The 26,299-nt window shown below is 48.4% G+C and overlaps 2 protein-coding genes across 2 annotated transcripts; one reads left to right on the top strand and one right to left on the bottom strand.

Moving 5' to 3' along the window:
• The first annotated feature begins 531 nt into the window (after positions 1–531).
• On the top strand, positions 532–4,731 carry IL24 (interleukin 24). The gene is made up of 4 exons (XM_078441206.1): positions 532–955; positions 2,082–2,144; positions 3,650–3,724; positions 4,648–4,731. The coding sequence occupies exons 1-4, from the start codon at positions 698–700 to the stop codon at positions 4,729–4,731; spliced, it is 480 nt and encodes a 159-aa protein (XP_078297332.1). The 5' UTR covers positions 532–697.
• On the bottom strand, positions 3,090–21,370 carry FCMR (Fc mu receptor). The gene is made up of 8 exons (XM_060644002.3): positions 21,197–21,370; positions 13,932–14,267; positions 13,042–13,173; positions 11,867–12,089; positions 10,304–10,434; positions 9,759–9,914; positions 9,461–9,519; positions 3,090–7,147 (listed from the first exon to the last, which is right to left on the bottom strand). Exons 1-8 carry the CDS (start codon positions 21,231–21,233, stop codon positions 6,971–6,973), a joined length of 1,251 nt encoding a protein of 416 aa, XP_060499985.1. The 5' UTR covers positions 21,234–21,370; the 3' UTR covers positions 3,090–6,970.
• Between the last annotated feature and the right edge of the window lie 4,929 nt (positions 21,371–26,299).

The following is a 26,299-nucleotide window of genomic DNA, read 5'->3' as shown; positions in this document are numbered from 1 at the left end:
CTTGGGGCCTCTACACAGTCATCCCAAATGGAGCTTCAGTGGGAGGTTTTAACGGTGATTCACCTGGAGATCTGATTCCTCCCTCTCATTCAGTTACCTGAAAAGTTAATTCTTAGAGTCAGGGGTGAGTCGCACATTCGAGGTGGCAGAGTGAACGTGTGCCCCTAACCTGCTGTCTGTGCCCCTTCCTACAGGCCAGGGTCAATCCCTGGACTCCCCCCATCATGGGGAGCGAGGATGACCTTCTCCTGGGGGAGGAGTAAAGACCCGCTCAAGTGTGCCTCGTGACTTCAGGGCAGAGCTCAGACAAACAAACGCCTAGTTGAGGTCCCTCTCCTTCAGAGTTCAGGCTCACACGTTCTTTGGCACATTAAATGCCACCACCACCCCTGCCTTCTTGGTCAAATTCTGACGGGCTGGTTGTTGGCTGGAGAGAACGGACATGGGGTGAGGAAGGAGGTGCTGGGTGTGTGTGTGACATGGGTGGGCATGGTGGGGGAGGGCAGAGAGAGAGAGAGAGAGAGAGAGACCAGAGGGTACGAGATGGAGGGACAGAAAGACCCTCGCCCCACCCCAGCGCACAGCAAGGCTCCATGCTTAGAATATTCTAACACTAGGAACTTACCCTGGTCTCAGATTTCACATCTGTGTGTCCCCGAAGCTGGCTAAGGTAGAGCCAAGGGGCATTACTCTGGGAATGCCGCTGCTGGGCAGAAGTCCTTCCTCAGTGGGATGCCTCCCTTTCTTCCAGCAGGATCCACACCTGGTCCTTCCTTCCCTGCAGATGGGCTTTCCAGTGCTGGGGACTTCCCTCCTCTGCCTGAGTCTGATCCTACATCTTTGGAGCCAGGGGCCAGGCATCCAGGGCCAAGAGTTCCAATTCGGACCCTGCCGGGTGGAGGGAGTCGTCCTCCAGGAACTGTGGGAGGCCTTCTGGGCCATGAAGGACATTGTGGTGAGTGAAGTGTTGTTCTGGACCCAGCCACAGGGGTTGCCGTGAGCGCCGGACGATATCTTATGACTATGGAGCCCTCTGTAACTCACTTATTATTTTCCTATATGATAACTCAAAGTCAGATGCATCACAAGCCCACATTCGCTCTTGCACATAAGGAAACAGAGGCTCAGAAAGATGTGGTCAGTGTCTAGGAAAATAAACACAGCCCAAGGGGGATAGAGAAGGGATCCTGATTCACCTGGGCGTCATCTACGGCCCAGGGGGACAGGGGACTTCACCAACCAGCAGTCGTGGGAAATTCTTTGAGACCCACTGAAGTTTTTATCTGCCAGTCTCCTGCTAGTCTGTTCCCACCTGCCAAGGCTTTGGTTAAAGGTAGAAAGAATGGCAAATGCTGAGACGGGAGGGGGCGGCTTGTGAAATGTGACTGTGAATTTCACCAAGTCCCAAAAGTGACCCAGTACTCACACTGGCAAATGTGCTCCTTAAACAATGTTTTGGATTCCAGGTAGAAAGAGGGAGCTCCATGAGGCAGCCTGGGGGAGGGGAGAGTGAGGACTGGGGACAGAACATCTAGGTGTGATCTTGACCTTGAAACTGGGCACAGTGCCCCTCCCCCATCAGGTTCCTTGTTTGCACATTGAGGAGGCGGGAAGATGAGCTCTAAAACTCCTTTCTCGCAAGGATGATTTGACTATAATCCAAGATCTGGAGCGGGAGGCGGGGCTTCAGAGGAAGCTCCAAGGGCAAGAGGCAGCTCGAAGGTGCAGCCCCCACCCATGCCAACCCCTATGGAATATGGAGGCAAAACCCTGCCCCTAAGTCATTCATAAACCAAAGAGGCTTATTTCTTCCTGACCAAAGGAATCCAACAGGTTCCTGGGCTGTGAGAGCTCCTGGGATTCCATCTGCCCCGGGGATTAAGTATAGTGATTTTTGTGGCTAGAAATTTGTACCCTCACCCCAGGGGCCAACTCAGCACAGCCCTTCTTCGGTCCTCCCGTGGTCCTTCTGGCCTCTGAGATTTCAGACTGGATAGATTTGGGGGGTCAGCGTGCATTCGCAAGGTTGGTGTCTGTGCTGCCCCCGAAGCTGGACACATCTTTTCTTTCTATTCCCAAAGCAAGCTAAGGATAACATCACGAATGTCCGGCTACTACGGAAGGAGGTTCTGCATAACGTCTCGGTAATCAGACGCTGGGGAAAGACGATGCCTCTGTCTCATGACTTGTCTTCTATAGGTAGTGGTGAGGGGTGGTCTAGGGGAGGCTGACAGAAACTTCTCTTCTGCCTGGGCGTCCACTTAGGTCTCTTTGGTTCCCATCCTTCTCCCCCACTTTCTTTCCCTCACCCGACTGGGCGGTCAATGAGCACATGTACTGAGTCCTGATCCCTGCGAGGTGTTGAGCTCCACTCTGGAGCTCACGGGAGCTGGAGTGCAATTCCCGTGTTCCAGGGTGTCAGTTTTGTTTTCTCACTTGTCTTTCCAGTCCTTTCCCTGGACTCTCAACACTGAACCACCACGTGTCTTTCAGGGTCCATCACTCCCCCCTACAGCATTAGAGAGGCCATGTGGTGTAGAGGAAAGAATATTAACCAGATGGGGAGTCAGCGGTCCTGGGACCTAGGTCTGGGTCTGTGGTTCCTGCTGTAAATCAAAGGCACCACTCTGCATGCCCCCGAAGACTCCTTCAGATCTAATGTTTACTAACATCTCCTAGAAGATCTCTTTCTCTCTGTGCTTACCTTGCCTCATGTGGCACGTGGGTTGTGCATCCAGGGCCCGGGGTGGGGGGTGGGGCGGGGTGTGTGCAGAGGGCTCTTCGTGACTGAGACCCTCCCCAGAACGCTGAGAGCTGTTACCTTATCCGTGCCCTGCTGAAGTTCTACTTGAATACCGTTTTCAAAAACTACCAGGATAAGGCAGCTGACTTCAGGGTCCGGAAGTCATTCTCCACTCTGGCCAACAACTTCGTTGTCATCGTGTCAAAACTACAGCCCAGTGTGAGTAGAACAAAGCTGGGACCCGGTGCCCAGAGGAAATGATGCCCTTCCTCCCCTCATCTTTCTTTTTTTTTTTTATTTTTAAATGTTTATTTATTTTTGAGAGAGAGAGAGAGCAGGGGAGAAGCAGACAGAGAAGAAGACACAGAATCCGAAGGAGGATCCAGGCTCTGAGCTGTCAGCACAGAGCCTGATGCGGGGCTCAAACTCACAGACCCGTGAGATCATAACCTGAGCCAAAGGCAGACACTTATCTGATTGAGCCACCCAGGCGCCCCTCCCTCCCCGCACCTAGTCCTGTTTATTCCTTAACAGGGATTGAGTGCTGTGGTGGAAAAGGGTGCAGGCTCTGGATACTACTAGTTCTGGGTTCCAGTTCAGATCTGCTTCTAACCAGCTGGATGACTCTTTGCGAAGAAGTCAACCTCCCTGAGTTTCACTTTTCTTACCTATAAAATGTAGATGCCCTACATGCAAGATGCCCTACATGGCAAGATGGCCGTGCAAAAGAGAGGAGTCAGCCCCCACCACGGGTGGGAGTTCGGCAGTGGCGTGGCTACCTTGAGAATGTGGGGCTCAGGGCCTGCCTTGGGAACCCCTCTGGCATCACTGGGAAGGAGTGGGAGGGGCTTGCCTCTGCTGCTATCCAACACTTGAACTTGACACAATTTGTTTTCTATTATTTAGCAGGAAAATGAGATGTTTTCTGTCAGTGACAGTGCACGCAGGCGGTTTCTGCTGTTCCAGAGAGCGTTTAAACAGGTAAGCGATGCCAGAATTTGAGAGCCTGCCTATCCACGAATAGACTAGACAGAACCGTCACACGAGGGTGCCTCAGAGGCCTAATGCGGAATTCACTGCAGGTGTCTCCACCCGCCGTGCCCGAAATCTACCTAATTTAGCACAAGCACAGGCGTATTTGCATTAGTTATCACGTACTTTGCCCAAGCTCCACAAGCTGCATGGTCCATGTTTGTGCCACTTGTCACGTTAACATGATTTTCTATCACCCTACAAGATGATTTCATTATCAAGGACTCTCCCTGTGCGTTTTATGAATGCCTGAGCTAGGCAATTGGAGTCGGAAGGAGGCCCCCTACCCCCCCAAACACAGACTTCCAATCTCCAGTATTTTCCATAATGCTCCAAAGTTCTAGTTTGTGAGGGAAAAAAAAAAAAAAGGCATGGGAAAATCTATTCCTGTCTCCCAAATAAAGACTAGAAAGAAAATCCAAATTTCATCCCCAGACCCCTGCTCCCAAAATATGATTTTGATCACTTTTTTGAGGAACAGATATATCAGCCTAAAAATAAATGGTGAAGAGGAATAACATACAGAGGAAAGGGGCCACCAGGGCCTCAGTTTCTTCATCTGCAGTTAGACTCAGGAGGGTATTGAGATCCGTCCCGCACTGGGGTTCTAGAGTTCTTATTATCAGGAACTCCAGTGTTTCTCCCTCATTCCTTACCCATTGCTACGCACTGGTCCGTTGGTACTCACTGCCTCCCCCACCCCACCCCTGCCAAGGAATAAATGACGGGGCAGGGAGTGAGCTCAGCAGAGGCTATCCCAAAGGTGATACAGCCCATGACTCGGGGTCAGGCCAGCTCCAGGAGTGGTGTGTGGGAAAGAAATTTATTCTTGTGGCTAATGTGGTAGATCTTCCAATGTCCTTTCTCTTTAGTTGGACATAGAAGCAGCCCAGACCAAAGCCTTTGGAGAAGTGGACATTCTCTTGACCTGGATGGAAAAATTCTACCAGCTCTGAATGCTGAGACCAGGAAGGCGCCTTGTTCTCCATGTCATTTCCAACGTTCCATGTCCCTTCATGTGATAATATTCTCTGGGCACATCATGTCCTTGATGACGGGTTGCATTCTTGGCCGGGCTTATCTTCAAATACTTCATTCTTTAAGCGGCCCCAAAGATAGCCATGGAAGGTTCCCTTGGATGCTATGAGTAATCTACAAAGTAGACTCCTATATTTATTACAACTCTATTTAATTCCAGTCAGTGTTTTAACTGATGTCATATTTATTTGTCAGACTGTAAGTTCTGTGTAGGCAGCAAGGACTGTGTCCTATGCTTGTTTTTTATCCCCCACGATCCTTGACACTGTGGGGCAGTAGATGAGTGCTCAGTAAATGCTTAATAAACTAGATATTTTGTCTGTCTTTGAATTGTTGAGGAGCAATGGGGGGAGCTGGGATATGAAGTTGAACTTCAAGGCATGGAAATCATATATTTTTTTAAATGTTTCTTTATTTTTGAGAAAGAGAGACAGAGTGTGTGTGTGTGTGTGTGTGTGTGTGCACATGGGGGAGAGAGAGGGGCAGAGAGAGAGGGAGACAGAGGATTCGCAGGGGCTCTGTGCTGATACAGCAGAGTTCAAACACACAAACCTTGAGATCATGACCTGAGCTGAAATTGCAGGTTTAACCAGCTGAGCCACCCAGACACCCTGGAAATCATATTGTCATGAAATCTGCAGAAACACAACACTGGGGAGTGGTGAGGAGCACCGGTTTGAAATGTCAATGATGAAAGATATAAGGCAGGCTAAGTGCCCCGCACAAAGTAGGCTCTCCCTAAACATTTCAGTTCTCCCAATGTCACCCCCACCCATCCCTTCTCTTTGGGGACCCTCCTTCCATATCCTACTCATTCTTATCCACCGCTTGAGAGGGTGCCATTATCAAGCTGACCTTGCTTAGATGCTGATGGCGTCATCACACCTGAATATACTGCCCAATCTTTGATGACAATCCCTGTTGATTAAAAAGCAGGGAACTCAATTCTAGCAGCCTCTTCTTTCTAACTGTGGGCAAGTGCCCGGTGAGGCTGTGTTATGCATCCAGGAAAGCTCTTCTTAATAGCAAGACTGTGTGTTCTCTAGCCTCAAACCCTAGCTGAACTTTGTAGTGGACTTTAATCCAAAGATACAATGTCTGCCTATGCCCTTGCCAGAAAAACTTAGGAGAAAGGATATATAGGAGGGGAGATATGTCTTCTTTCACGACATTAAGTGCTATTACACAGAGCCTGGCCCCTTAAGAATCCACTCTCCTGACCCACCTTGCTATAAGCTACCTGGCAAAGAAATGAGGTGCGTTTCTGAAAGCAGAGAGATGTAATGGTTTGGGATGGCCAAACTAGCCTGGCACTAAAGAAAGTGCACAGATATCAGTGCTAGGCCATGGAAGAAAGATAAGGAGATGATGACACAAACTATCCTATTTTCAAAAGAGGAAAGACACTGATCAGGGTACTTATGGGCATCAAAGGAGGGAGACAGTAAAGAGGATAGATAGGTAGGTAGGTAGGTAGGTAGGTAGGTAGGTAGATGGATGGATGGATGGATGGGTGGGTGGGTGGATGGATGGATAGATAGATAGATAGATAGATAGATGGATAGATACATAGATAGATGGATAGATAGGTGGATAGTCACTAACACAAGCATGGTTCTGAAAATTTATAACCCTTTATTGTCATCTCAAAATGAAATGTCCTTATCATAGGACTCAAGATGAATAGAAGCTCACTAGTAAGAGCCAGCCCTATGATCAGGGCAAAGATGTTGCCAGGGGCATTTCATACCAGGCCCCTTCCTAGCTCACAGACCTGAGGCATGCCCTCATGAGGCGGTCTGGGGGCCTTTGACTGGTATGAGGCCCAAGACTGAGCAAGTCCCCCGAAGCAACACTTATGTCTATCCTCCAGTCTGATGCCATGTGTCTAGACCCAGGGCAGCAAAGACCCTGTGATCAAAGACACTCTGCAAATCCCGTTGGCTTGGAAGGGAAGCAGGTAGCACAGGGACAAATACTCTGCCTGCCCAGAGCCTACCTGAAAACCACAGAGGGCTGTAGAGGTGTGCAAGAAGAAACAGGAGGGGGTACAGAGCTATGTTCAGGAGAGACAGGAACAAGACTTAAGGTTAGTGTGGGAGGTAATAAGGGCTCCAAAAACAGAGGAGGTATTGGAAACCAGCAGATAGACAAGACTCATTGGCACCAAGGTCTGGGCCCAGGGGGACAGTGGGACAGGTGAGTCAGGCAGGGAATATTGACATAGTCATCTGAATCAGTGTCCTCTGCTTTGGCAACAGGCTTGTAGTAGAGGCTCACATATTCACAGCTGGTCTTCAGAGATGGGGCATGGAGCCAGAGAGTTTCCATTACCTGGGAACAACCAAAGAAGCATCACTGAATCTGGGTAGGGTGATTTTGGTATCTCTCCAGACAGATTTCCACAGTGGGCAATTTTGGGGGGGGGAGGGGGGCGGAGTATGTACATGGTTGCTGATTTCTCAAAGACAAAGACACAGAAGTGGCTGAGCTTCGCCAAGTGGCTTAACCTTGGGGAGTTTCAGGGTGGCGTCTCACCTCAGGTGGCTGGAAAACACTTAGCTCTGATATGGGCAAGAAATGCCTTAAATGGGGCTCAGGCTAAAATCACACGGTTAAGCCTGGGGCTGAAGGAGACTCAGCTGCCAGAGGAGTTTCCCTTCTAGGATTAGACGGTGTGACTTGTGGAATAAATATGCATCTTCTTAGGGAGTTATTCAAGAGTAGGGTGAGTCATCCCCTGCAGCTCCGTAAGGACTCGGAGGAGCCGTGATGTGGCCTAACAGTGCATTCCAGGAAAGGGCTGGGTACTGAAGAGGAAGAAGGAAGCGTGCCACCTGGGCACAGTGCTGCTCCTCTTCCCCAGACAGAAACTTCAGGATCCTCTGCTTTCAGGATGGGTCAGTTCTTGGGAGGACAGGGTTGTGCCATGACCCCGCACTGTGCCATTATTGTAGCATCCACCCACGAAGGCTTCAGTAGGGGGAGTCACCTATTGCAATACAAGTCCTAGAACCAGGAGTCCGGCCCCATGAACATAGGAGGTGCCCAGGAAGTTCTAATGGGAAGGAACTATAACTTTGTGTACTTTACCAGAGAGGGAATGAGCTGCAGTGTGCTTCAAAAATTTGTCTCCTAAGGCGTGTTACAGTTCACCGTTCGAGATTAATTTATTCTGCTTGAAAAATTAAGATACTCCTTCTGAAAGCTGAAATAGTGAGCCATTAACCCTACACACCTCGTTGTGGACTTGTTTGGTCAAGATTTTGTCCCTAAGAGTGGGACTGAGAGTCCCAAGCAGGGAGGAAGGATACGATTTGAGCAAAATACAGGCCCAGGTGAGGGTGTGTGTGGCCACAGGGAAGTTCAAGGAAAAGGGCTAATGTAAGGGAAGATGGGTGCTGCTGGATCATACCTAAACTACTGCGAACCTTCTCTAGGAGTGGGTAAGGGCAAGGGCAAGGGCAAGGGCAAGAAGCTAGAGGTAACTGTGGCAGAGCAGTTGCTTGTTGCTGGGTATCACTGTCCCTTCTTAGCAAAGCACACAATTGCTCAATTAGGGACTCTATTTCTCGGTCTCCCTTGAAGACAGGTGTGGCTACATGACTAAGTTATGCCCAATGGGATATGACTGGAAGTGATGTGTGGAACCTCAGGGTCATGGTCTTAGGGAAGCACCTTTCTCTTTCTGCCTCCTATGGGCTGGAATGTAGACATAATGCTGGTGATTGAGCATTGACTACGGACCAGTCAAGACTCCAGAGGAGGGCAGAGCAACAAGACAGAAGATGGATGACCTGGTGGCTCTGGCCACCTCTTCCTGGCCCCTGCCTTAATGTGGGAGGAAAATAGCCTTCCATCTTGCGAGCCCTGTGGGTTAGGGTCTGTTGCATTGGCTTAGTCTACACCCTAATTAAAACAGGAACATTTGCCACACTTATTTTTTTCCTGGTTCCTGAGGCAGTAGTATTTTTGACTACTACGGGCTACTCCAGAGAAGAAAATATTTTCTCTTCTTAATTTGGATAAACAAAGATGAATAGACAGTTTAAACACCTTTTACCCATCTGCCAATGGCCATCAATAGAAAACAGCAGTTCCCTACGTCCCTTCCTAGATTTCCACAGGAATCCTCCTCACCCAAGGGTTGAACCCTATGTACGTCTTGACATCTGCCAAGTCATCCTCGAGGCCAGGCTTCCTGCCTCCAGTGATGCGCAAACTACCTCCTCTCACCCTAGAGAGTTTACTAGAAAGCTCTCCCTCATATTAAGGTAAAACTGGGTAGATCCCACTCCCTTAAGACCTCCTGGAAATCGGAGCTCTTCCACCCCAAAGCCCTCCTCTGCAGGAATTGCCATCTGTCGCCTCTACTAAGCATCCATTTATACCCCCACGGTCATGCTTGGCTAGATAAGCCAGGTAATGAAGTCCACGACCGTTGTTGGGCGGGCAGTCAGTCTACTCACACCACCAAAGGACGAAAATCTTCCCAGACTGGGGGCCCAGGAGCTGCTGGGAAAGCCATGCCCTTCAGCTAACAGGCAGCTCGAGGAACCGCCCCCCTCCTCCTCCCCGGGCCAGACCCGGGTCTGGGGCCGCCCTCAGGGCAGCGGCTACCAATCAGGGGTGGGGGGCGGAGCTTACCTGCGGCGCGGCCGGGGGTGCTGACGCTCCAGGGCCTGCGAGAGGAGCCTCCCTCTCACCTAGACCCGGGGAGACAGAGGTGAGGGCGTGGCCGCGGGTCCGGCCCGCCCCCGCCCCGCCCCGCCCCCAGGCCCGCCGGAAACCCCGGGCGTGGGGCGTTCCCGGAGGCGCGGCGCTCGGGCGCAAACTCGGCATCTGGGCGGTTTCCGCCGCTGCACCGCGCCCGCGGGTCTCGCTCTGCTCGGCACCTGCCCCACCCGGCGGTCGCCGTCCCCAGCTCGCCCAGCCGCCGGCTCACCTGCAGCGTCCGCCGCCCGAGCACGCCGCGGGCAGGCGCTGTAGATATTCTGGGAGCGTGGCGGCTGCGACGCGCGGCGCCGCTGCTGCGGGGGCCGCTGGGACGCCTCCAGGGCGCGCATCCTCACCGCCACTCGGCGGACCCGCCTGGAGAGGGCTGCCCGGCAGAGCCGCGGGGAAAGAGGAGAAAGGCGTCAGAGGCCCGTGGCCACCCCTCCCGGCCCTCGGGTCTCAGGAAATTAAAGGCGGTCTCTCTCTGCGGTGCTTGGCCGTGTCTGACGCGGAGATGCTCTGAGTGCTTGGGCACAGCCTTGTCCCCCACTGAAGACCAAAGGGCCCAAGCCACCCTCCTCGTTCTCATTTCCAGACATTGACCCCTCATCCCACATTCCTCACGTCCCTGGCTGCTCAACTAAAGCTCCTGCGTTTCCAGGCCGGGTGGGGGGGGGGGGGGGCGGTGCGTAGGGGGCGGGGTTCCAGTGGAGTCTGAAGCTCAGGCCCCTTCGGGAAGCTCACCTCGCCCTAACCGAGCCCCGAGCCGCTCACCTTTCCTCCTTTGAATGGCCCTTTTCACCAACAGTCCAACAAGCGTCAGCAGGATGAGGCTCAGGGCGGTGGGCACCAGGATGTGAAATCCTTGGTCTTCCATCCCAGACACCGGGCCTTGGTGGAAGGCTCTGAGGAAGGAGAGGGAGAGAGACAGTAGAAGTCTGGGAGTCTGGGAGGGAGAGAGGTTTAAGGCAGCGCTCCTCAGTAGCCAACTTTTGGGGAGATGTCTCACAGGTTTGTCCCTTTTTTTTAACACCCCCCCCGCCCCCCGCCCCGCCATCTGCCCCAAAGAGTCTTGTCTATGGAGTCAAGAAATTTGGATTCAAATTCAGGTTCAGCTTTCCACTGGCTGTGTGATCTTGAACCAGTCTCCCAACCTCTCTGAGCCTCCCATGTCCTGGGAAATGGGCACAGTAAAGCCTATTTCACAGAAGTGTTTAAGGCTGAAACAAAATTGTAGATATAAAGAAGTTAGAACACCTGGTCTAAGCAGCAGTTAGTAAATGTCAGTTCCCTTCTAAGCTTTTGCACCTCTGTTTCCTCACAAGATTATTGCAAATACTAAATGAGTTAAATTTCTTTTAAGTGGAAGAGACACTGTTCTCATAATGCTCCCTCTTGCTTATAAGGTCTTTCCTCCGTTTCCTCTACAAATTGAAACCTTACTTTCCTTAAAGGGTCAACACATAAGTTCTCTTTTTTTCTCCAGTCATGGCAAACTAGAATCAACTTTTTCTGTCTGTCCTCAATTCTTGTGTTTATATTGGTTACAACCCTTTTCACAGTCAGACTTGTATTAGTTAGTAAGATAAGACCTGGATATTGCATGTTTTCATCTTTCTTACATTTTCAATGTCCAACACATGGTAGAAACTAAGAGAATGTTGGTTGAATTGACTTGCATTCTCCACTGGTAGGCTGGTGTAGTTTACTGAGCCAGGAATCAGGAGTCCTGGTTCTATTTCAAACCACAACGTTCTCATGACTTCAGTTGCCTCATCTGTAAAACCCAAATGATGCTGGAGGTCCCTTTTCTCACTAACATGTTTGTCTTTGGTTAGGCAAAATAATTCCAATTATTATAGGTTTTCTTTGGCGTCTGCTCTAATGCTGCCCCCTAGTGGTCCATCGTCGCACTTTCCTAGGTGCTCCCCAGGCTTTAGACCCGCGCTGTCCTATAGAAATACAGTGTGGTCACATATGTAATTTTAAATACTCTAGAAGCCACACTGAAAAAGTAAAACAGTGAAGCTAAATTTAGTAGTTAACAGTTTTATTGTTAATTTTATTCTTATTTAGTTCCCCATCAAAATAGATTTGAATGAACGCTGAGTGACTAAAAGATTTGGGTCTCATCTCTACAGGGTGTCCTGCTGGGGCATTGAGAAGTGCGTTCTTGTTATTGGACTAATAAGTTAATGCGCTACACTCATAGGTAGGCTAGACACAAGAAGGGTCTCTGTTGGTGGACACTGCAGGAAGATTTCAATGGATCTCCTAACTCTAGGCTACTTTGCCTGACCTCTAGCCCATCCTGGATGGTGGAGACCTCTTACTTACCTCTGCCTGTGAAGCCTGCTGTGGTAGTTGTAGCTGGCCGTCTGGAGCCTACGAAGCACCCCCGGAGTTGAGGTCTTTGAGGTTGTGGTAGATGGCAGGAAGGTTGGGGGCTTGGTAACTGCTACTGAAGATGCTCTGGAAACTCGAAGGTGGTGAGAGATTCGGGTGGTGGGGGAGGGGTGGGTTGCTGGAGGAGCCTCAGTCCTTTGAGCTGGTGGGGTAGCTGCAGGAGATGGCGGGAAAGAGTGACCTTCCATATATACATTCTAGTCACCAGTAGGATGGGGTCACCCTCTCTTTCTTGAACACACTCTCCTTTCCCCTGGACTCCCTCTATTGCAGTCCTCATGGCCTGAAATGCCTTCTTAGCATGGCCTCTCCACCTAGTACCTTCTATGTATATTTGCCTCAAATGTCATTTCCTCCAGGAAGCCTTCCCTGACTTTCCAGGCAGAAGAGCTTGCTCTCCTCTGATCGTGGGAAAAGGCCTGTTTGCAGTTCCCTCCCCACTCTGCTTTATGCTGTAGTTGTGTGCTTGCCTGGTCTCTTCCATCCCACAACCTTGGGTATAAGATATGCTCAGTTAAACGATCCCTCTTGGCACCCAGAAAAGTTCTGTAGTGTCACAATGTTCAATTGATGTATCTACCTCATAAGATAGATGTGAAGATATGATGTAGATAATTGCATGTTAAAGATGCATTTAAAACAAGAAAAAGGTATGGAAATGTAAAAGTACCATTAGTATAATCATCCGACTTTTTATTGCAAAAGAGAGTTGTTAAAATCACTGTATGCCAGAAAATGAAGACAGCCCTGTGGGGAACAGGAGGCATGACCATCTCTGGCTGGAAAAGATCTGCCCAGTCTTGGTTCCCCAAGTCATTCATAAAAGAAGTGGGTTTTGTGAATGGAGCATTACTTGTGGTGCCACCTGGTGGTGATGTGTAAGTTCTGCAATTCGTGCCAAGTGCCCAGGCTTTGGGATGGGCTTGAAAGACATAGGATGCTAATCTCCGGGAAGTACCGTCTCCCAAGACAGGGAAATACACATCTGAGACTCAGCTGTGCTTTGCCAACCATTCCATGAACTGAACACATATTCCCCCCTCCACTGTCACAATGCCCCCACATCATCGCCCCCACCTCTCCTACCTCAGCTTTGGTGAACTGACCTTTAGGTATGAATTCAAGAGAATCGGCATGTGCAGGCATCTGGAACCAAGGGGGCATCGGTCTATGTAAAAATTTATGAAACCATCTTGGAGGCTCAGGCATCAGCTCATCTTCCCAGAATGGGTCATACTCTATCGAGGCAAAGGGAATAAATACACTGGGGTGGGGGGGCTCTCGGAGGAGACTGAGACCCCAGGAAGGGATGTTGGTATGAGTTGAAGCTGACTCAGCCAGGGTGGATGGCAGTGGGAGGATGAGGCCAGAGTCCACCAGGAAGAGCAGAAAAAGAATGGGCTGGAGACTTCCCTGAAAGAAATGCTCTTTCACCCTTGCTCAGTGGCCACTGGGATTTTAGAATGGCTGTTGAATTAGTGGTTGCATAGGAGTTAAGAAGTCAGTAGAGGAATGGAGAAAGGTGGGATTTGGGAGACATATGGAAAGGCTCATATCATAAAATACCAAGTTTGACCTACAAATGTGACTTGAAAAATGACTGTCTTTCCTTGATAGTTATCCCTGCTATGTCTCATGGGACAGCTATGTAAGGCAGTTATGTCCTTTTGCTTCCAATTTCCTCCCATCTCAGAGCCTCTCCTGTACCTTAAACCCTCATTCCCCTCAGACCTTGGGTAGTGCGGATAGAATACAATGCAAGGAGAGCGTTTATTTGTTCCTTTCAAATGATTTGGGTCGGAAATTTGGGGGACTGTGAAGTTAATTCACTGTATGAGGTTTCAACTATGCAAATCCCAATTATCTTTGGACTGGCTAGCATGGTAATAGCATGACAGTCTGTAGGACTACTGTAGTTCAGTGGTTCTCCCAGCCTTCCCGGGTGGTGACATTTGCTAGGTGCACTGAGCCTCCTTGGGGGGGGGGGGGCACCTACCACTGTGGACACTCAGGGTGACCTGCTGGGTCTTGCCCCGGTCTGTTTTCATGCCTGTCCCACAGGCATAGACTCCGCTGTCACTCTTGGTCAGCTCTGTCACCTCCACTAGGAACACATTCTGATCTGGATATGGCTTCAGGGTGACTCGGTGCTTGTATTCTTCCTTGACGAAATTCTTGCTGGACACGACGGTGGAACATACTCCAGATTCAGCCACTTCCCGGCACAGATACAACCTCACATGCTTTTGAGGAAGTGGGCACTCAATGGTAATGGAGCTACCCAGAATTCCCTCCAGCTTTACTTCTGGGAGGTTCCTCAGAGCCCCAGCCACTGCAGGGAGAGGGAGTTAATGTACAGGAAGCCCCATTTCCAACCACATCCCCAACTCCAGCCCTATTTCCAACCCAGGCCCCGGCCCAGTCTCACACTCATCTCTCTAGCTTCAGCCTTATCCCCATCATCAGCCCAAGCCTCAGATCACCTTAGCCTCGACCTTCTCCTGATCTCTAGCCCTAGCCTCATCCTCAACCTCCTCCTATCCCTAACCCTATGTACATCCTCAGTCTGGCTCCATGTTCTTCCCTAGCCCTTTGCCCAAGCCTGACTCCCAGCTGGACCTCTCTCAGCCCAAACCTTAACATAACCCTCACCCTCATTCGAACCCAAACCCCTAAGATCTCAGTTACCAAACCCCTAAGAAGTCAAAACTACTATCAAAACTTCTGTCCCACGCCGAGGAGAGATGATATGCCATAGCAACCCCAATCAGCACATAGCACCCAACTGATTTCAGGGCGGTGTTGGGAGGCACAGTGCGATTTTGCTGCAACAGCTTTCCTGTCTAGTTTTGTTTTGCTCAGATCCATTCAGCCAAAACGACTGCTCACCCTCAGTTTTGTTTGTTAAATCATTTTTTTTAAAGCATTTGTTGAATGCCTTTTATGTGGCAGGAAGATGGCTGGCATCCCTCCCTGCACAGAATGAATCATTTAGTGGGCAGTACAAATGGACACTCACTACAGAGTCATGCGATACACCCCACAACAGAGATATGCAGGGAGGCTTGGAAGCAGTGATCAGAGAAACTGGATCCAGGCTGCTGCCAAGGGATGGTGTAGTTTGAGGCAGGGTTTCTGGAAGAAGTGATGTCTAAGTTGTGACCTGAAAGACTGAGTGTGGAGGGCAACTGAGAGAATGATGGTCTTCATTGAATGAGGGAACGCAGATGGAATGCAAGGGTGTGTGTGTGTGTGCACATGTGCACAGGTGTATACACATTGTATGTTTGTTGGGGAGGGTGGGAGCAGGGAGGAATAGAATAGAACAGAATACAATACAATACAATACAATACAATACAATACAATACAATAAAAGTTTATGCTTTGGCTGAGAGAAGGCAGATCTAACACAGTTGAGTCAGATGGGAAAAGAGGGTAAGTCCAAATATGATTAATTATCAACTAAATGGGTCCCAATAAGTGTCTGCATATTTCTGGAAAGAGGGGCAGAGGGTGAAGTATGTGTGTTGGAGTGGGGCCAGGGAACTTGGGTAGAAGAAGAAAAGACTCTTCCAGGCAATGAGCACAGTCCTCAAAGAGGCTGGGATATGAGAGAGAACATGGCATGTTCATGGAGAGAAGTTGACAGACTTCTTGAAATTCATCCCCTGACCACACATTAAGAATAGCTCCCAGGAGTTTAGTAAGATAAGGAAAGTCAAAGAAAGAAGCAGGGCTTGAGGTTTCTGGACAAGCAGAGAGAGCTGAAGAGGACATTCCGGAGGGAGCAGAGAGTGTGGACACCAGTGAAGAGGTAGAAACAACCATGGGAGTATGAGAATGGGGGATAGGGGCTGGAAGGGGGAACGTTTACAGGAGTGTGTTCAAGTCTAAGAGTGTAACTGGTGTTAACATGGTAGGGATAAGAGGAGGGTCCAGCCAGAACATGTAATATCTAACATGGAAACTTGCACACAAATAATCCAATGCTGTTTCAAATCTGCTGGAAACCTAGGTGTGTGAGGCAGCCTCATGACTGGAACATGGCAATGGAAGGGTGACCCATTCAAAAGACAAAGACCCAATCAAGGGAGTGGGGGAATTACCCTGTGTGTCCAGACAGCCCACACCTGTGTGTAAAGCCCAGCATCTGAGAGTGAGCATGTATTTTCGGACCAACCCAGCCAGAAAGGGGCACGAATGCTGCTTTCCCAAGAGCAAGATGCTACAATATGGGCAGGAGCAAGATAGAGCAAAGGGAGGTCATCACCTATGCAGACACCTCGAGTGACCTCACTCTGCTCAGGAATGAGCTTCTGGTAAACCCTTGGCTTACCCAGATCCCCTGCGGTGGGCTGCATGTTTGTGTTCCCCTAGTATTCGTGTGTTGAAGCCCTAACCTTCAATGTGATGGTAGTAGGAGATGAGTCCTTTGGGAAATAATTAGGGTTAGATGAGGTTAGTAGAGCCCTCATAATGGGATTAGTGTCCCTCTTCTCTCCATGTACACAAGAAGAAGCCATGTAAGGACCCAGGGAGATGGTGGCTGTCTGTAAGCCAGGAAGAGGACCCTTACCAAGGACAGTATTTGTCGGCACCTTGATCTTGGGCTTCTAGTCTCCAGAACTGTGAGAAATGAACTCTATTGTTTAAGCCACACTGTCTATGATGTTTTATTAAAGCAGCCAGAAGAGACAAAGCAAGGCATCCTTATTGTCTAAACCCTGGACAGATGAAGCACAAGAAAAGCTGCTGGGTACTCTGAGCTCTGGTCCCAAGGAAGCACTAGTTGGTGAGATGAAAGGACAAGACCCCAGCTCTCCTTGGAGTTCACAGTAGCTTCTAACCCGCAACCAGGGTTTAGAAAAGCAGATTTCCCAAAGAGAGAAAAGATAGATGTAATTTCCTGGTTTCGAATTTATGCCCGGTGTGCACATGAGGCATGTTGGAGGAACTTAGTAGGATGCTGGTGACCTGATCTTACCCTTTGGCATGGTGATTACATCTGTCTAGGGTGGGGCCTATGAATCTGCATTTTAAAATAAGCTTCCCAGGTGCCCTTGAATTTTTGCAATTCTGAACTACATAACTATGTTTCCATATGATTCTGGGGAATAAAAGGAGGGGTGGAAGTAGGTGTCTAAGGGACCCAACCCCTTTAATATTGGCGTTTTAGAGAGGCTACTTAGTAAGTGACATTAATGTCTAACTTGGTGACTTGATTTTCAGTGGCGATGGTAGAGGACAGGGGTATAGGTGATTTAAAAGGTCACTCTCGATATATAGTTAGATATAAATATATATGTTTGGAACATGGGAGAAAAACACATCATTTCCATGATGAAAATTATGGTAAATGCTCCAAAGGCCTTGGCTGGGGTGGTGCCTTGAAGATGGACTTCGGATTCTGTTGAGCAGTGGTTTTCCGGCTGATGAGAACCCTCGCAACTCACGTCACAGCAGAATTCTTTCTGGAAGAAGGAAGCTGGCCTGCAACTTTTTTTTAGTGTTTATTTTTGAGGGAGAGAGCATGAGGGAGGGGCAGGGAGAGAATCCCAAGCAGGATCCACACTGCCAGCACAGAGGCCAATGCAGGGCTCGAACTCATGAACCGTGAGATCATGACCTGAGCCCAAACCAAGGGACGGACGTTTAACTGACTGAGCCATCCAGGCGCCCCTGAGACTTCTATGTTTACCAGATGGAGTGTGAACTTTTTTAAAAGATGAGAAACGTTCTACTCAACTTCCTACTCCCACATACACCAACATGTGTGTCCAGGCAGACTGTCTGCTTTTTGTCCTGTCGCAATGAATAGAGTGTCCCCCCTCCTCCCCAAAGCCAGTTCTTCTTCCTGTGTCCTGAGTCCAACCTGCTCACCTTCTTTAGAACTTCTCTTCCACCCTGATCGCTCTCTCCTCGCCGTGTCATTTGGTTTCTTCTTTGCTATCATTGCCATGGCTTACACACTTGCTCTGATATTGGCCATATTGAAAAAACCCTCCATCTACCTTTTGCCTCCCCTTCAGATGCCACCCCTCTTCTGTTCTATTTCTCAAATGAGTCATCAAGGTCGCAGAATCCACTTTCATACCTCCCACTTCTTCCACCTATGCCTGTCAGAATTGTGTCTCCAACATTCCACTAGAACTGCTAGTCAAGGTCAGCAAAAATTTCCTAGCTTCCACATTCGATGTCTTTGTCTTCATTTACTTGCCCTCTTGGCAGCATGTAAGGGAACTGAGCCCTCCCACCTTGAAATGCTTACTTTTCGTGGCTTCCCTAACACCACACTCACAATGACTGCTCCTTTTCAATCTCCTTACTTTCCTCTCCTTCTCTATCCACCTCTCAGTATTGGATTGCCCTAAGGTCTGGTACTTATGCCTGCCTGGTCTCTTCTCAGTCTTTCCTTCTTCTCCCCACATTAGTTCATTTACTCCCATGGCTTGTAATGCCAACTGTATGTAGTTTTTTCCAGAACATTTATCTCTAGTCTTGTCTTTTTTACCTCTAAACTCTAGAATCACCTTTCTGATATCGCCACTTGGACTCTACTTGAATATCTAAGATGTATTTCAAACTTACCATGGCAAAACAAATAGACGAACAAAAAAAGAATTCTTGATTTCTCTTCCAAAACCTGTTCTAAGCTCTTCCTGTTTCAGAAGAGAGTACCGGCATCCACCCAACTGCTGAAACCCAAAACTCATTCCCATATTATATTAAATAATCAAGAATAAATTTTAGGGGTGTGTGTGTGTGCATGTGTGTGTGTGTGTGTGTGTGTACTGGGTCACAACATCACGCATATGTATTATTACTTTTATGGGTCAAGGTGAAAAAGCCTACATCATGTAATACATTTTTGCTTTATTGTGGAACTTCCCCTAGGGCCATGTGGTCTATGGTTTGTGCCCCATGCACTGAGCTCTTGGAACAAGGACAATTCCAATATTTGTACAACCTGGGGCAGAAATACAAATAAAGACCCCAATATCATATGTCTAAATATTTTAAAATCATAAATCAAGATAATAAACCGATGAGTAAAGTATGTCCTATGACCCATCTTGACAAATTCACACACCTTAGATGTCCACTCAGAAATATTTCTGTGTTGGGGGCACCTGGGTGGCTTAGTAGGTTAAGCGTCCAACTTTAGCCCAGGTCATGATCTCATGGTTCATGAGTTTCATCCCCGTGTCAGGCTCTCTGCTGACAGCTCAGAACCTGGAGCCTGCTTTGGATTCTGTGTCTTCCTCTCTCTCTGCCCGGCTCCCCCTCATGCTCTTTCTGTCTCTCAAAAATAAATAAACATTAAAAAAATTTTAATAAAAATAAAAATAAATAAAACATTTCTATGTGGGAAGAATGTCTCCAAGTTTCCTACTCCTAGCATCTGTCCTATAGCCCCTTCTTTTCTCATCCCAACTCCTGCCAACACCACAAGAGTCCTAGTACATATATAGCAGATAATCCAGGTTTCATGTATTAGCTCTGCCCATCCCATTCCAAACATCCTTTTATAGAATAAGATAGAATTCTAGGATAGAAGACCCAGTATGGAGGCTTATACGGTCATTGAAAGTGGGCCCAGAGTCATCTGGACAAGGAGCTCGAGGTCTAGAAGAGGAGATATGAGTGTGGGCTTGAGGAGGACAATCCCCTTGGGCCTGTGAACTCCTCACTCTCTGAGGATGGGCACAAAGGGAGATGGACTGGATCCAGAGCAGGGACCCCTCTGGCCCAGCTAGAACAGTGGTATTGCTCAGGACAGACTACAGTGCTGCAGTTCAAGTACCCTTAACTCCTAGAGATCTTCTACCCCCACTGAACCACTCTTTCTTCTCAAGCCTAAGTTTAGTTAACCATCCACTGTGTTGACATAAGTCCTCTCACAGAGTCTGACATTTCATTAAAACTGCATTTCCTTGGACTTTTAGGGTGTTTCAATCTTTGACTCAACAAATATTTGACTTTCTTCCATATTCAAGCCATTAGAAATAAAGCAAATATGAATAAAAAATCATTTTGACCTTCAAGGAGCTCACCAATTAATCAACAAAATAAAGTGAATACATGCCAAGTCACAATATAAGGCAGAATGAGGTCAGCTCTTGGGATTCAGAACACAGTGTTCTGGAAAGCGTACAAGGAGGTGGAGGTTGAAGTGAATTCTGAAGGGCTCATAAAAGGTGGAGATGAGAGGAAGGATGTTATCAGCAGAAGGAATGGCATGAGTAAGAACATGGTGACAGGAATGTCCAGCACATGTTTAAGGAGGAGTCCTCTTTGGCTGGAGGTTAGGGAAGCACAGGGGAGTGTGGTAAGCTCAGAGGGTAAAAGGGGAGCACAAGGTTGGAGTTTGTAGGCAGTGGGAGCCATTGAAGGTTTCTAGGAAGGGCGATCCTATGATTAGAGTCAAGCATTAGAGAGAGTAATCTGGATTCACCAGTGGGTCAGTTTGGAGGAAGTGGGATAGTTATGAGATGACTTTGAGTTCTGTTCCTTTCCATTCCCTCTGTTACCTCTCTAGTAGAGGCTGCTTATCCCGGTCATGCTAATCCAGAAATTACATGAACTGGCCATTAATTGGATCAAAGTCTGGGTGGGAATAAGTGGTAAGAGGTGGTAAAAAAATCATTCTGGCATTTGCACCTGATATCAGAGATAGTTAAGATGGATAGAATAGCTTGTTTGGATGAGGGCTAAAAAGGAACTTGAATTATGGTGCTAGGTATGTTGCATTTCAGCTCTTGGTGGGAGACTAAAGTGGGGGTTCCCAGAAGGCAGTTATTGGGATTCAGAAGACAGGGCTGAAGATATTAAACTTGAGGAATGGATTAGGGTTACTGAACTGATGAAGGAGTCCTCGTTTAAAGCTGAAAGTTGAAAATCAGCAGTGAAAGAGATCCAAAGAAAGAGAATGTGGAGGTAAGAAGAAAGAAATTTGGAGGCACTTGCTTTATGATCCCATATTATCAAACTAATACTTCTAGGAGAGGTAATGCCTTCAACACTAGTGGGTCAACACCTGAGCCTCACAGGAGATGTGTCTGGAGTGGAGAGCGGGGCACTCACAGAGAGTGGGGAGGACGTCCAGAACGTCACATGGTCTCTATCCTTATCCTGCCCTGAGTAATTATCTGCAAATAAATCCATCCAGGAACATCAGGGCTAGAGATGGCCAGCAACTCCCCTACCTGTGGACAATTCAACCTCATAAAATGTCCAAGGTGTTTTCCCAGGGCACTTACCTGGCAGGAAGCAAAGTGACCAAAGCCAGAGGTCCATGGCTCCTTCCAGAGCAACGTCCCATCCAAAAGCCCCTGGAGATGGGGACAGGGACCCACTGCTCACCCAGGAACCCTTTACAATCTGGAGCTTGAAAGAGATTTCTGGCCCCCACGAGGAGCAAGACTTGAAAATGAGGAAATGACAACTTGTTTTGTTTGCTAACTAGTTTTAGACTAAAAAAGAAAATACCAGCAAACCACAGCGGAAGTTAGGAATTGAGAAAATATGTTATGTTGAGCACGAATGGGTCACCAGGGTTCAAAGGGCCTCTAGGTAGGTAGCTCCAAAAAGCTATTAGAAGCTCTCAGGCATGATATTTCTTAGCCTTGGGCATGTTTTCTTGGAAGGGCCTCCCATGCATTATGAATATTCATTGACTTCTGAGACAGAGTCACTTGCCTTATCCCAGTCTTCAGGATAAAAGAGACTTGTCACCAATTTTCTCCATCTGAGGAGGACTGTATGGGTAGAAACTTTGTCCTGAAGTCAGAAGATACTGGTTGTAGCCCTTGAATTTACTTGGCAAATAATTTTGTGCACCTACCATGTGGGAATACTAACCATTGGTTTTGAGGAATTCACTCCCTTTCTCTGAGCCTAGATCTCCTTATCTAGAAAAGGAGGGTGGGACTCAATGAGCCTCGCATTCCCTCCTGTAGGTTACTGTTCCTGGAGTCTTAATTAACCACAGTTTGCCCAGAACCTCAGATCAACCACCCTTCATCTCTCCCAGCTCTGCCCCTGAAGGTGCTGCCCTCTGGCAGGGGCCCAGGCAACCTCCCAGTGGCCACAGAGGCATGCCAGACGATCACGTGACAGTGTCTGAAGTCACAGCAGCCTGGCAGAGCTAGACTCCAAGCCCCCCGAGGGTCTATGGGAAAGGGCCAGTGACTGATGGAGAAGGGAGATATGCTGAGGCCATCAGTCACAAGGTATCACAGAAAGAGCTCTGGGTTCCCGTCCGAAGACATGGCTTCTGGTCCTGGTTTGGTGCTTCCTAGCTTCGGGCCTCAGTTTCCTCATTAATAAATAGGGGTGGTCCCTGCCCTGCCTACATCACAGGGCTTACATGAAGCCCAGCAGAAACCATGGCCATGGAAGGGCTTGAAGGACTTTTAAATGTGGAGGTGCAGCATGGAGCAGTCACTTAATCAGCGGATCCCCAGGGCTTCATTCCCGATGGTACATTGTAGGCACCTGGCCAACATCCTCATTTCCAGGGGCTGCAGCCTCTCGGGGGCACCGAGGACTGAGGCCATTTCCACCCCCTTTCTTACCAGACTGATCACATGCTCTCCAAAACACAAAACGACAACATCCGCAGGAGAAGTCAAACGCGAGGCTCAGGGCAGGTGCAGAGGAAGTGTGTGGGGGGGCGGGCAGCCTGTCCTACCCACCCCTATCTGGGTTTCCATCAGCGCAGGGCCGCTGCAGTTCTGATTTCCTCCAACCACCAACTGGGCCAAGGCGTCGGGGGGCAGCCTCAGGCCTCTGGTTAGAGTGAGTGACTGCCAGAGGCCTCGGTTCTGGTCAGCCTCCACCCTTCCCACTTGGAGGGCTCGTCCCAATTCCTCACAGCTGTCCCACAGCCGGGCTCTGCCATCTGCTGGGCTCAAGACCTGGGACTGCCTTGGCGAGAGAGAGAATAAATGACTGTGGTGGGTGTGTGTGTGACTGTGGGTGTAAGAATGTGGGAGTAAGATGGGTAGGTGTGTGTGTGTGGCTCGTGAGTGCGAACATGCTGTGTGCGTGCACACGTGCGTCTATGGAGACGTGGGCTGGATGTGCTGTGGCTGCAGTGCTGGGAATGTGTGCAATGAGATATTTTCACATCGCGGGTGGCCCAGATGAAACCCTTAGTAACATCACACTGGGGTTGTTACGAGCGGGAATTGGGAGGGGGGGGGGTCTCAGAACTCCTGGGTAGGAAGTGAACGCTTGAAATCTGAGGAATCAAAACTCCCAGACCTGGGCGATCCAGTCTCTACCTCCAGTCTCTACCCCAAGGTCTCAGGGTAGGCTGGGTCCCCAAGGGAAGGCTGAACCCTGGCTAAGTGGAGGAGTTTACTGTCTTCATTCTCTTCTCCCTCTTTTTTCACCAACCAAATTTTATTTCTCTTTTCTGACTCACAGGGTGGCTGTGTTGCCCTGGTGTTCCCACTTGGGAAAAGGTATGAAAAGCTGAAGCCCACTGACAGGCAGGGGACTCAGTGGCCTAACATCCTCTGGGGCTAACGCTTGACCAGAAGGGAGGAACGCAATGGGAAAAAATTCAGAGTCTGATGACAGGAAAGTGGATACAATAAATAATACCAGATACACTGGGAACTGTCCTAAGTCCTTCAGGTGAATTCATTTAGACCCCATAATGACTTGGGTTTTTATTATCCTCCCTATGTTACAGATGGGGTAAGAAAAATATTTCTCGTAAGGTTGTCGTGAAGACTGCCTGAGGTAAGCATCACAAAGGGCTTGATACGATGCCTGGAATATAGTGTGAGTTCAGTGGAGATTAGCTGTCTCCGTTAAGGGGAAAGTTGTCATTATGGATTGTGCTTGGTTGTAACATCACCCTCGTTTGACCTCCTGGAGGCTGTTTGACCTCTGAAACAGCCATCTCCTGGGCCTTTCCAGACTGAGGGTTGAGATCCTAAGCGGCCCTCCCCGGGACTCAACACTACTCTCCGCAAAGACAGATCATGAGCATCCCCTCATCTGCTAGATTCACCAAGGAGCCCACTCAGGTAGAGGTACCCGGCTCAGGCACCCTGCGGTTCCCACTTTCCAAGAACTTGGACGAGAGGCTTGCCTGACCCAGACTGAGCCACTCCACAGGAGCAAGGCTTTGGGAAGGTTAACCTTTACTGTGAGCCTATTCATGGCCTTCTGCTATAAGAAATGGTAAGACTTCTTACCTAAATATGGCCACACTTCTATTGGTATTCTAAGGTTAGAACCCAAATATGTAGAATTTTGGATGAATTTTAATGCGATTTATCAGCAAAAATCTGGAGTTTAGAATATTCACCTCCACACATTTAATCAAAGACTTTTGACTCCAGTGAGGGTGGGTCGGCTGCCCATTTCTTTATCAGCCTTAGGAGAGGCTTACCAAGCCCTCAGAACTCCTGGAATCTAAGAGCTTGACCATCTTCTTTCCCTTCCTATTTCAGCACCCTAGCTAGCTAGGAGCCATTGGTCTGTTTTATATCTTTTCTTTTGGTGGCCCCTTAGATATGTGGTCTTTCTAAGACGATCTCTTACTATGTTTCTTATATAGACTCCCTAGTAGAGTTCATTATTTCAGAGAAGCTTGTGGGGTCGGTGAGGAGGGGACTGTACTTGTTTCTCTGCTTTGGGGACCAGATTCATTTACTGCTCTTAGGACAAATGTTCTGTCTTGACTCTTGGGAAAGTCTTAGACAAACGATATGTATGTATTTGTATATGTATATGTATGTGTATACGAGTGTGTATGTGTATGTATATATGTATATATATAGCTTTACAAACCAAAATCAACTACTGTAAGCAGATTCTTGGCCACTATTGGGCCTTAGTAATGTGTAATCATTATTACCTAATAGATTTTTTAAAGGAAAAAAAATCAAAATAATTCAGGAACTTGAGGAAGATTTTTTTTTTTTTTTTAATCATCAGAAACAGTTAAGTAGTCCTCTGAGTCATTGCTCGGCACTGATCATTGCTATTTGGTTTATCATTAACCCCACAGTTGATTGTTACTCCCAAGGCCTGGGCTGAATATTGTCCCTCTGAAATTTATGTCTACCTAGAACCTTAAAATATGACCTCATTTAGAAATGGGAACTCTGTGGGTGTAATTCATTAAGATGAGGCCAAACAGGATGGGGGGGAGCTAAATCCAATGGCAGGTGTCCTTGTACAAAGGCCGTGTGAAGACACAGACAGACACATCAAGAAAAGGCCACGTGAGGATGGGGCAGAGACGGCAGTGATGCAGCTGTGAGCCAGGGAACACCCAGGATTGCGGGCGGCTGCCAGACGTGAGGAGAGAGGCCCAAACAGCTTCCCCCTCTCAGCCTCCTGAACAAACCAACCCTGCGGACATCTTGGTTTCAGACTTCAAACCTCCAGAATGGCGAAAGACTAAATTATTGTTATTTTAAGTCACCCAGTTTATGCTGGTTTGTTATAGCAGGCTAGGAAGCTAAAAACTTCCCCCAAATTGTTGACCTTTTAAGTTATTAGATATCCCATTTCAGCCACAGACCAGCTTCCTTATTCATGGAAGGATTTCAGGTGGGCTTTGGGCGGTACATTATTATACTTGACCACCTGTTTATAACATCAGTTAAGAATAATACAGGATTGTCTACGACTTTAGTGGCATTTCTTGGTCTTTGATTCTAGGGAATGGGATAGGCTGCCTGAGCCCCGGATTGGCTTGCAGGTTATTGGCATTAATATAGAAGCTGCATCTAAATCTTACTGCCCCAGGAAAGATGCTTTGGTCGGAGAGTAGCTTCCAGGGGGAAAACATAGGTTCTGATGCACCTTGTGGTTTTGGTTCTCCTGGAATGATTTGCTGTCATTCCAGAAGAAGCTAAATATGCATCCCCATTACAGAGAACAGAGAGAAATAAATATTCCTGATGACCATCTCTCTGGGCCAGAGTACAGCCCAAGACTCTGATCCAGGTCAGGGTCCAGGAATCAGGCCTGGACATTGCGGTTGGTAGAGCAGGAGGGGAGACTAAGGAGGACTGAAATCTGAGTCTGGTCAATGGCAGGCTTGGAAGCACAAAGCATCAAAAGCAGTATGATCAAGGCCCAGGTGGAAGCAAATTCTCTTCCCCACATCAGGCAGGATAGAAGCCTGGGAAGAACTTTCTCCCAGAGAGAACTCTGATACACAGAGGCCCTGAGGAAGAGTCTGGTGTGGTGTGAGGGGTTGATACGATATGATTAGGTTTAGTGCCAGAACCTAGGAATGGCCTTGGCAGACAAGGGGGTCCTTTATCTAATCACTGTCCCCCAAGAGACTTTGGGTCAATTATTCTAAAAGCTAAGTTATCATTTAA

This window comes from Panthera onca, chromosome F1 (genome assembly GCF_046562875.1).
Source record: "Panthera onca isolate mPanOnc1 chromosome F1, mPanOnc1 haplotype 2, whole genome shotgun sequence".
Classification (NCBI taxonomy): domain Eukaryota; kingdom Metazoa; phylum Chordata; class Mammalia; order Carnivora; family Felidae; genus Panthera; species Panthera onca.
This window is presented reverse-complemented; position numbering and strand designations above follow the sequence as displayed.

Bases quoted from the DNA above. Each gene is read 5' to 3' on its own strand.
- IL24 (XM_078441206.1), top strand. From the start codon at position 698: ATGCCGCTGCTGGGCAGAAGTCCTTCCTCAGTGGGATGCCTCCCTTTC. The intron at 2,145-3,649 runs GTAATCAGACGC...TCTATTATTTAG, and splicing joins AGGTTCTGCATAACGTCTCG to CAGGAAAATGAGATGTTTTC. The intron at 3,725-4,647 runs GTAAGCGATGCC...CTTTCTCTTTAG, and splicing joins TCCAGAGAGCGTTTAAACAG to TTGGACATAGAAGCAGCCCA.
- FCMR (XM_060644002.3), bottom strand. From the start codon at position 21,233: ATGGACCTCTGGCTTTGGTCACTTTGCTTCCTGCCAG. The intron at 12,090-13,041 runs GTCAGTTCACCA...CATCTCCTGCAG, and splicing joins TCTTGAATTCATACCTAAAG to CTACCCCACCAGCTCAAAGG. The intron at 7,148-9,460 runs GTAAGCTCCGCC...GGTTGTTCCCAG, and splicing joins CACCCCCGGCCGCGCCGCAG to GTAATGGAAACTCTCTGGCT.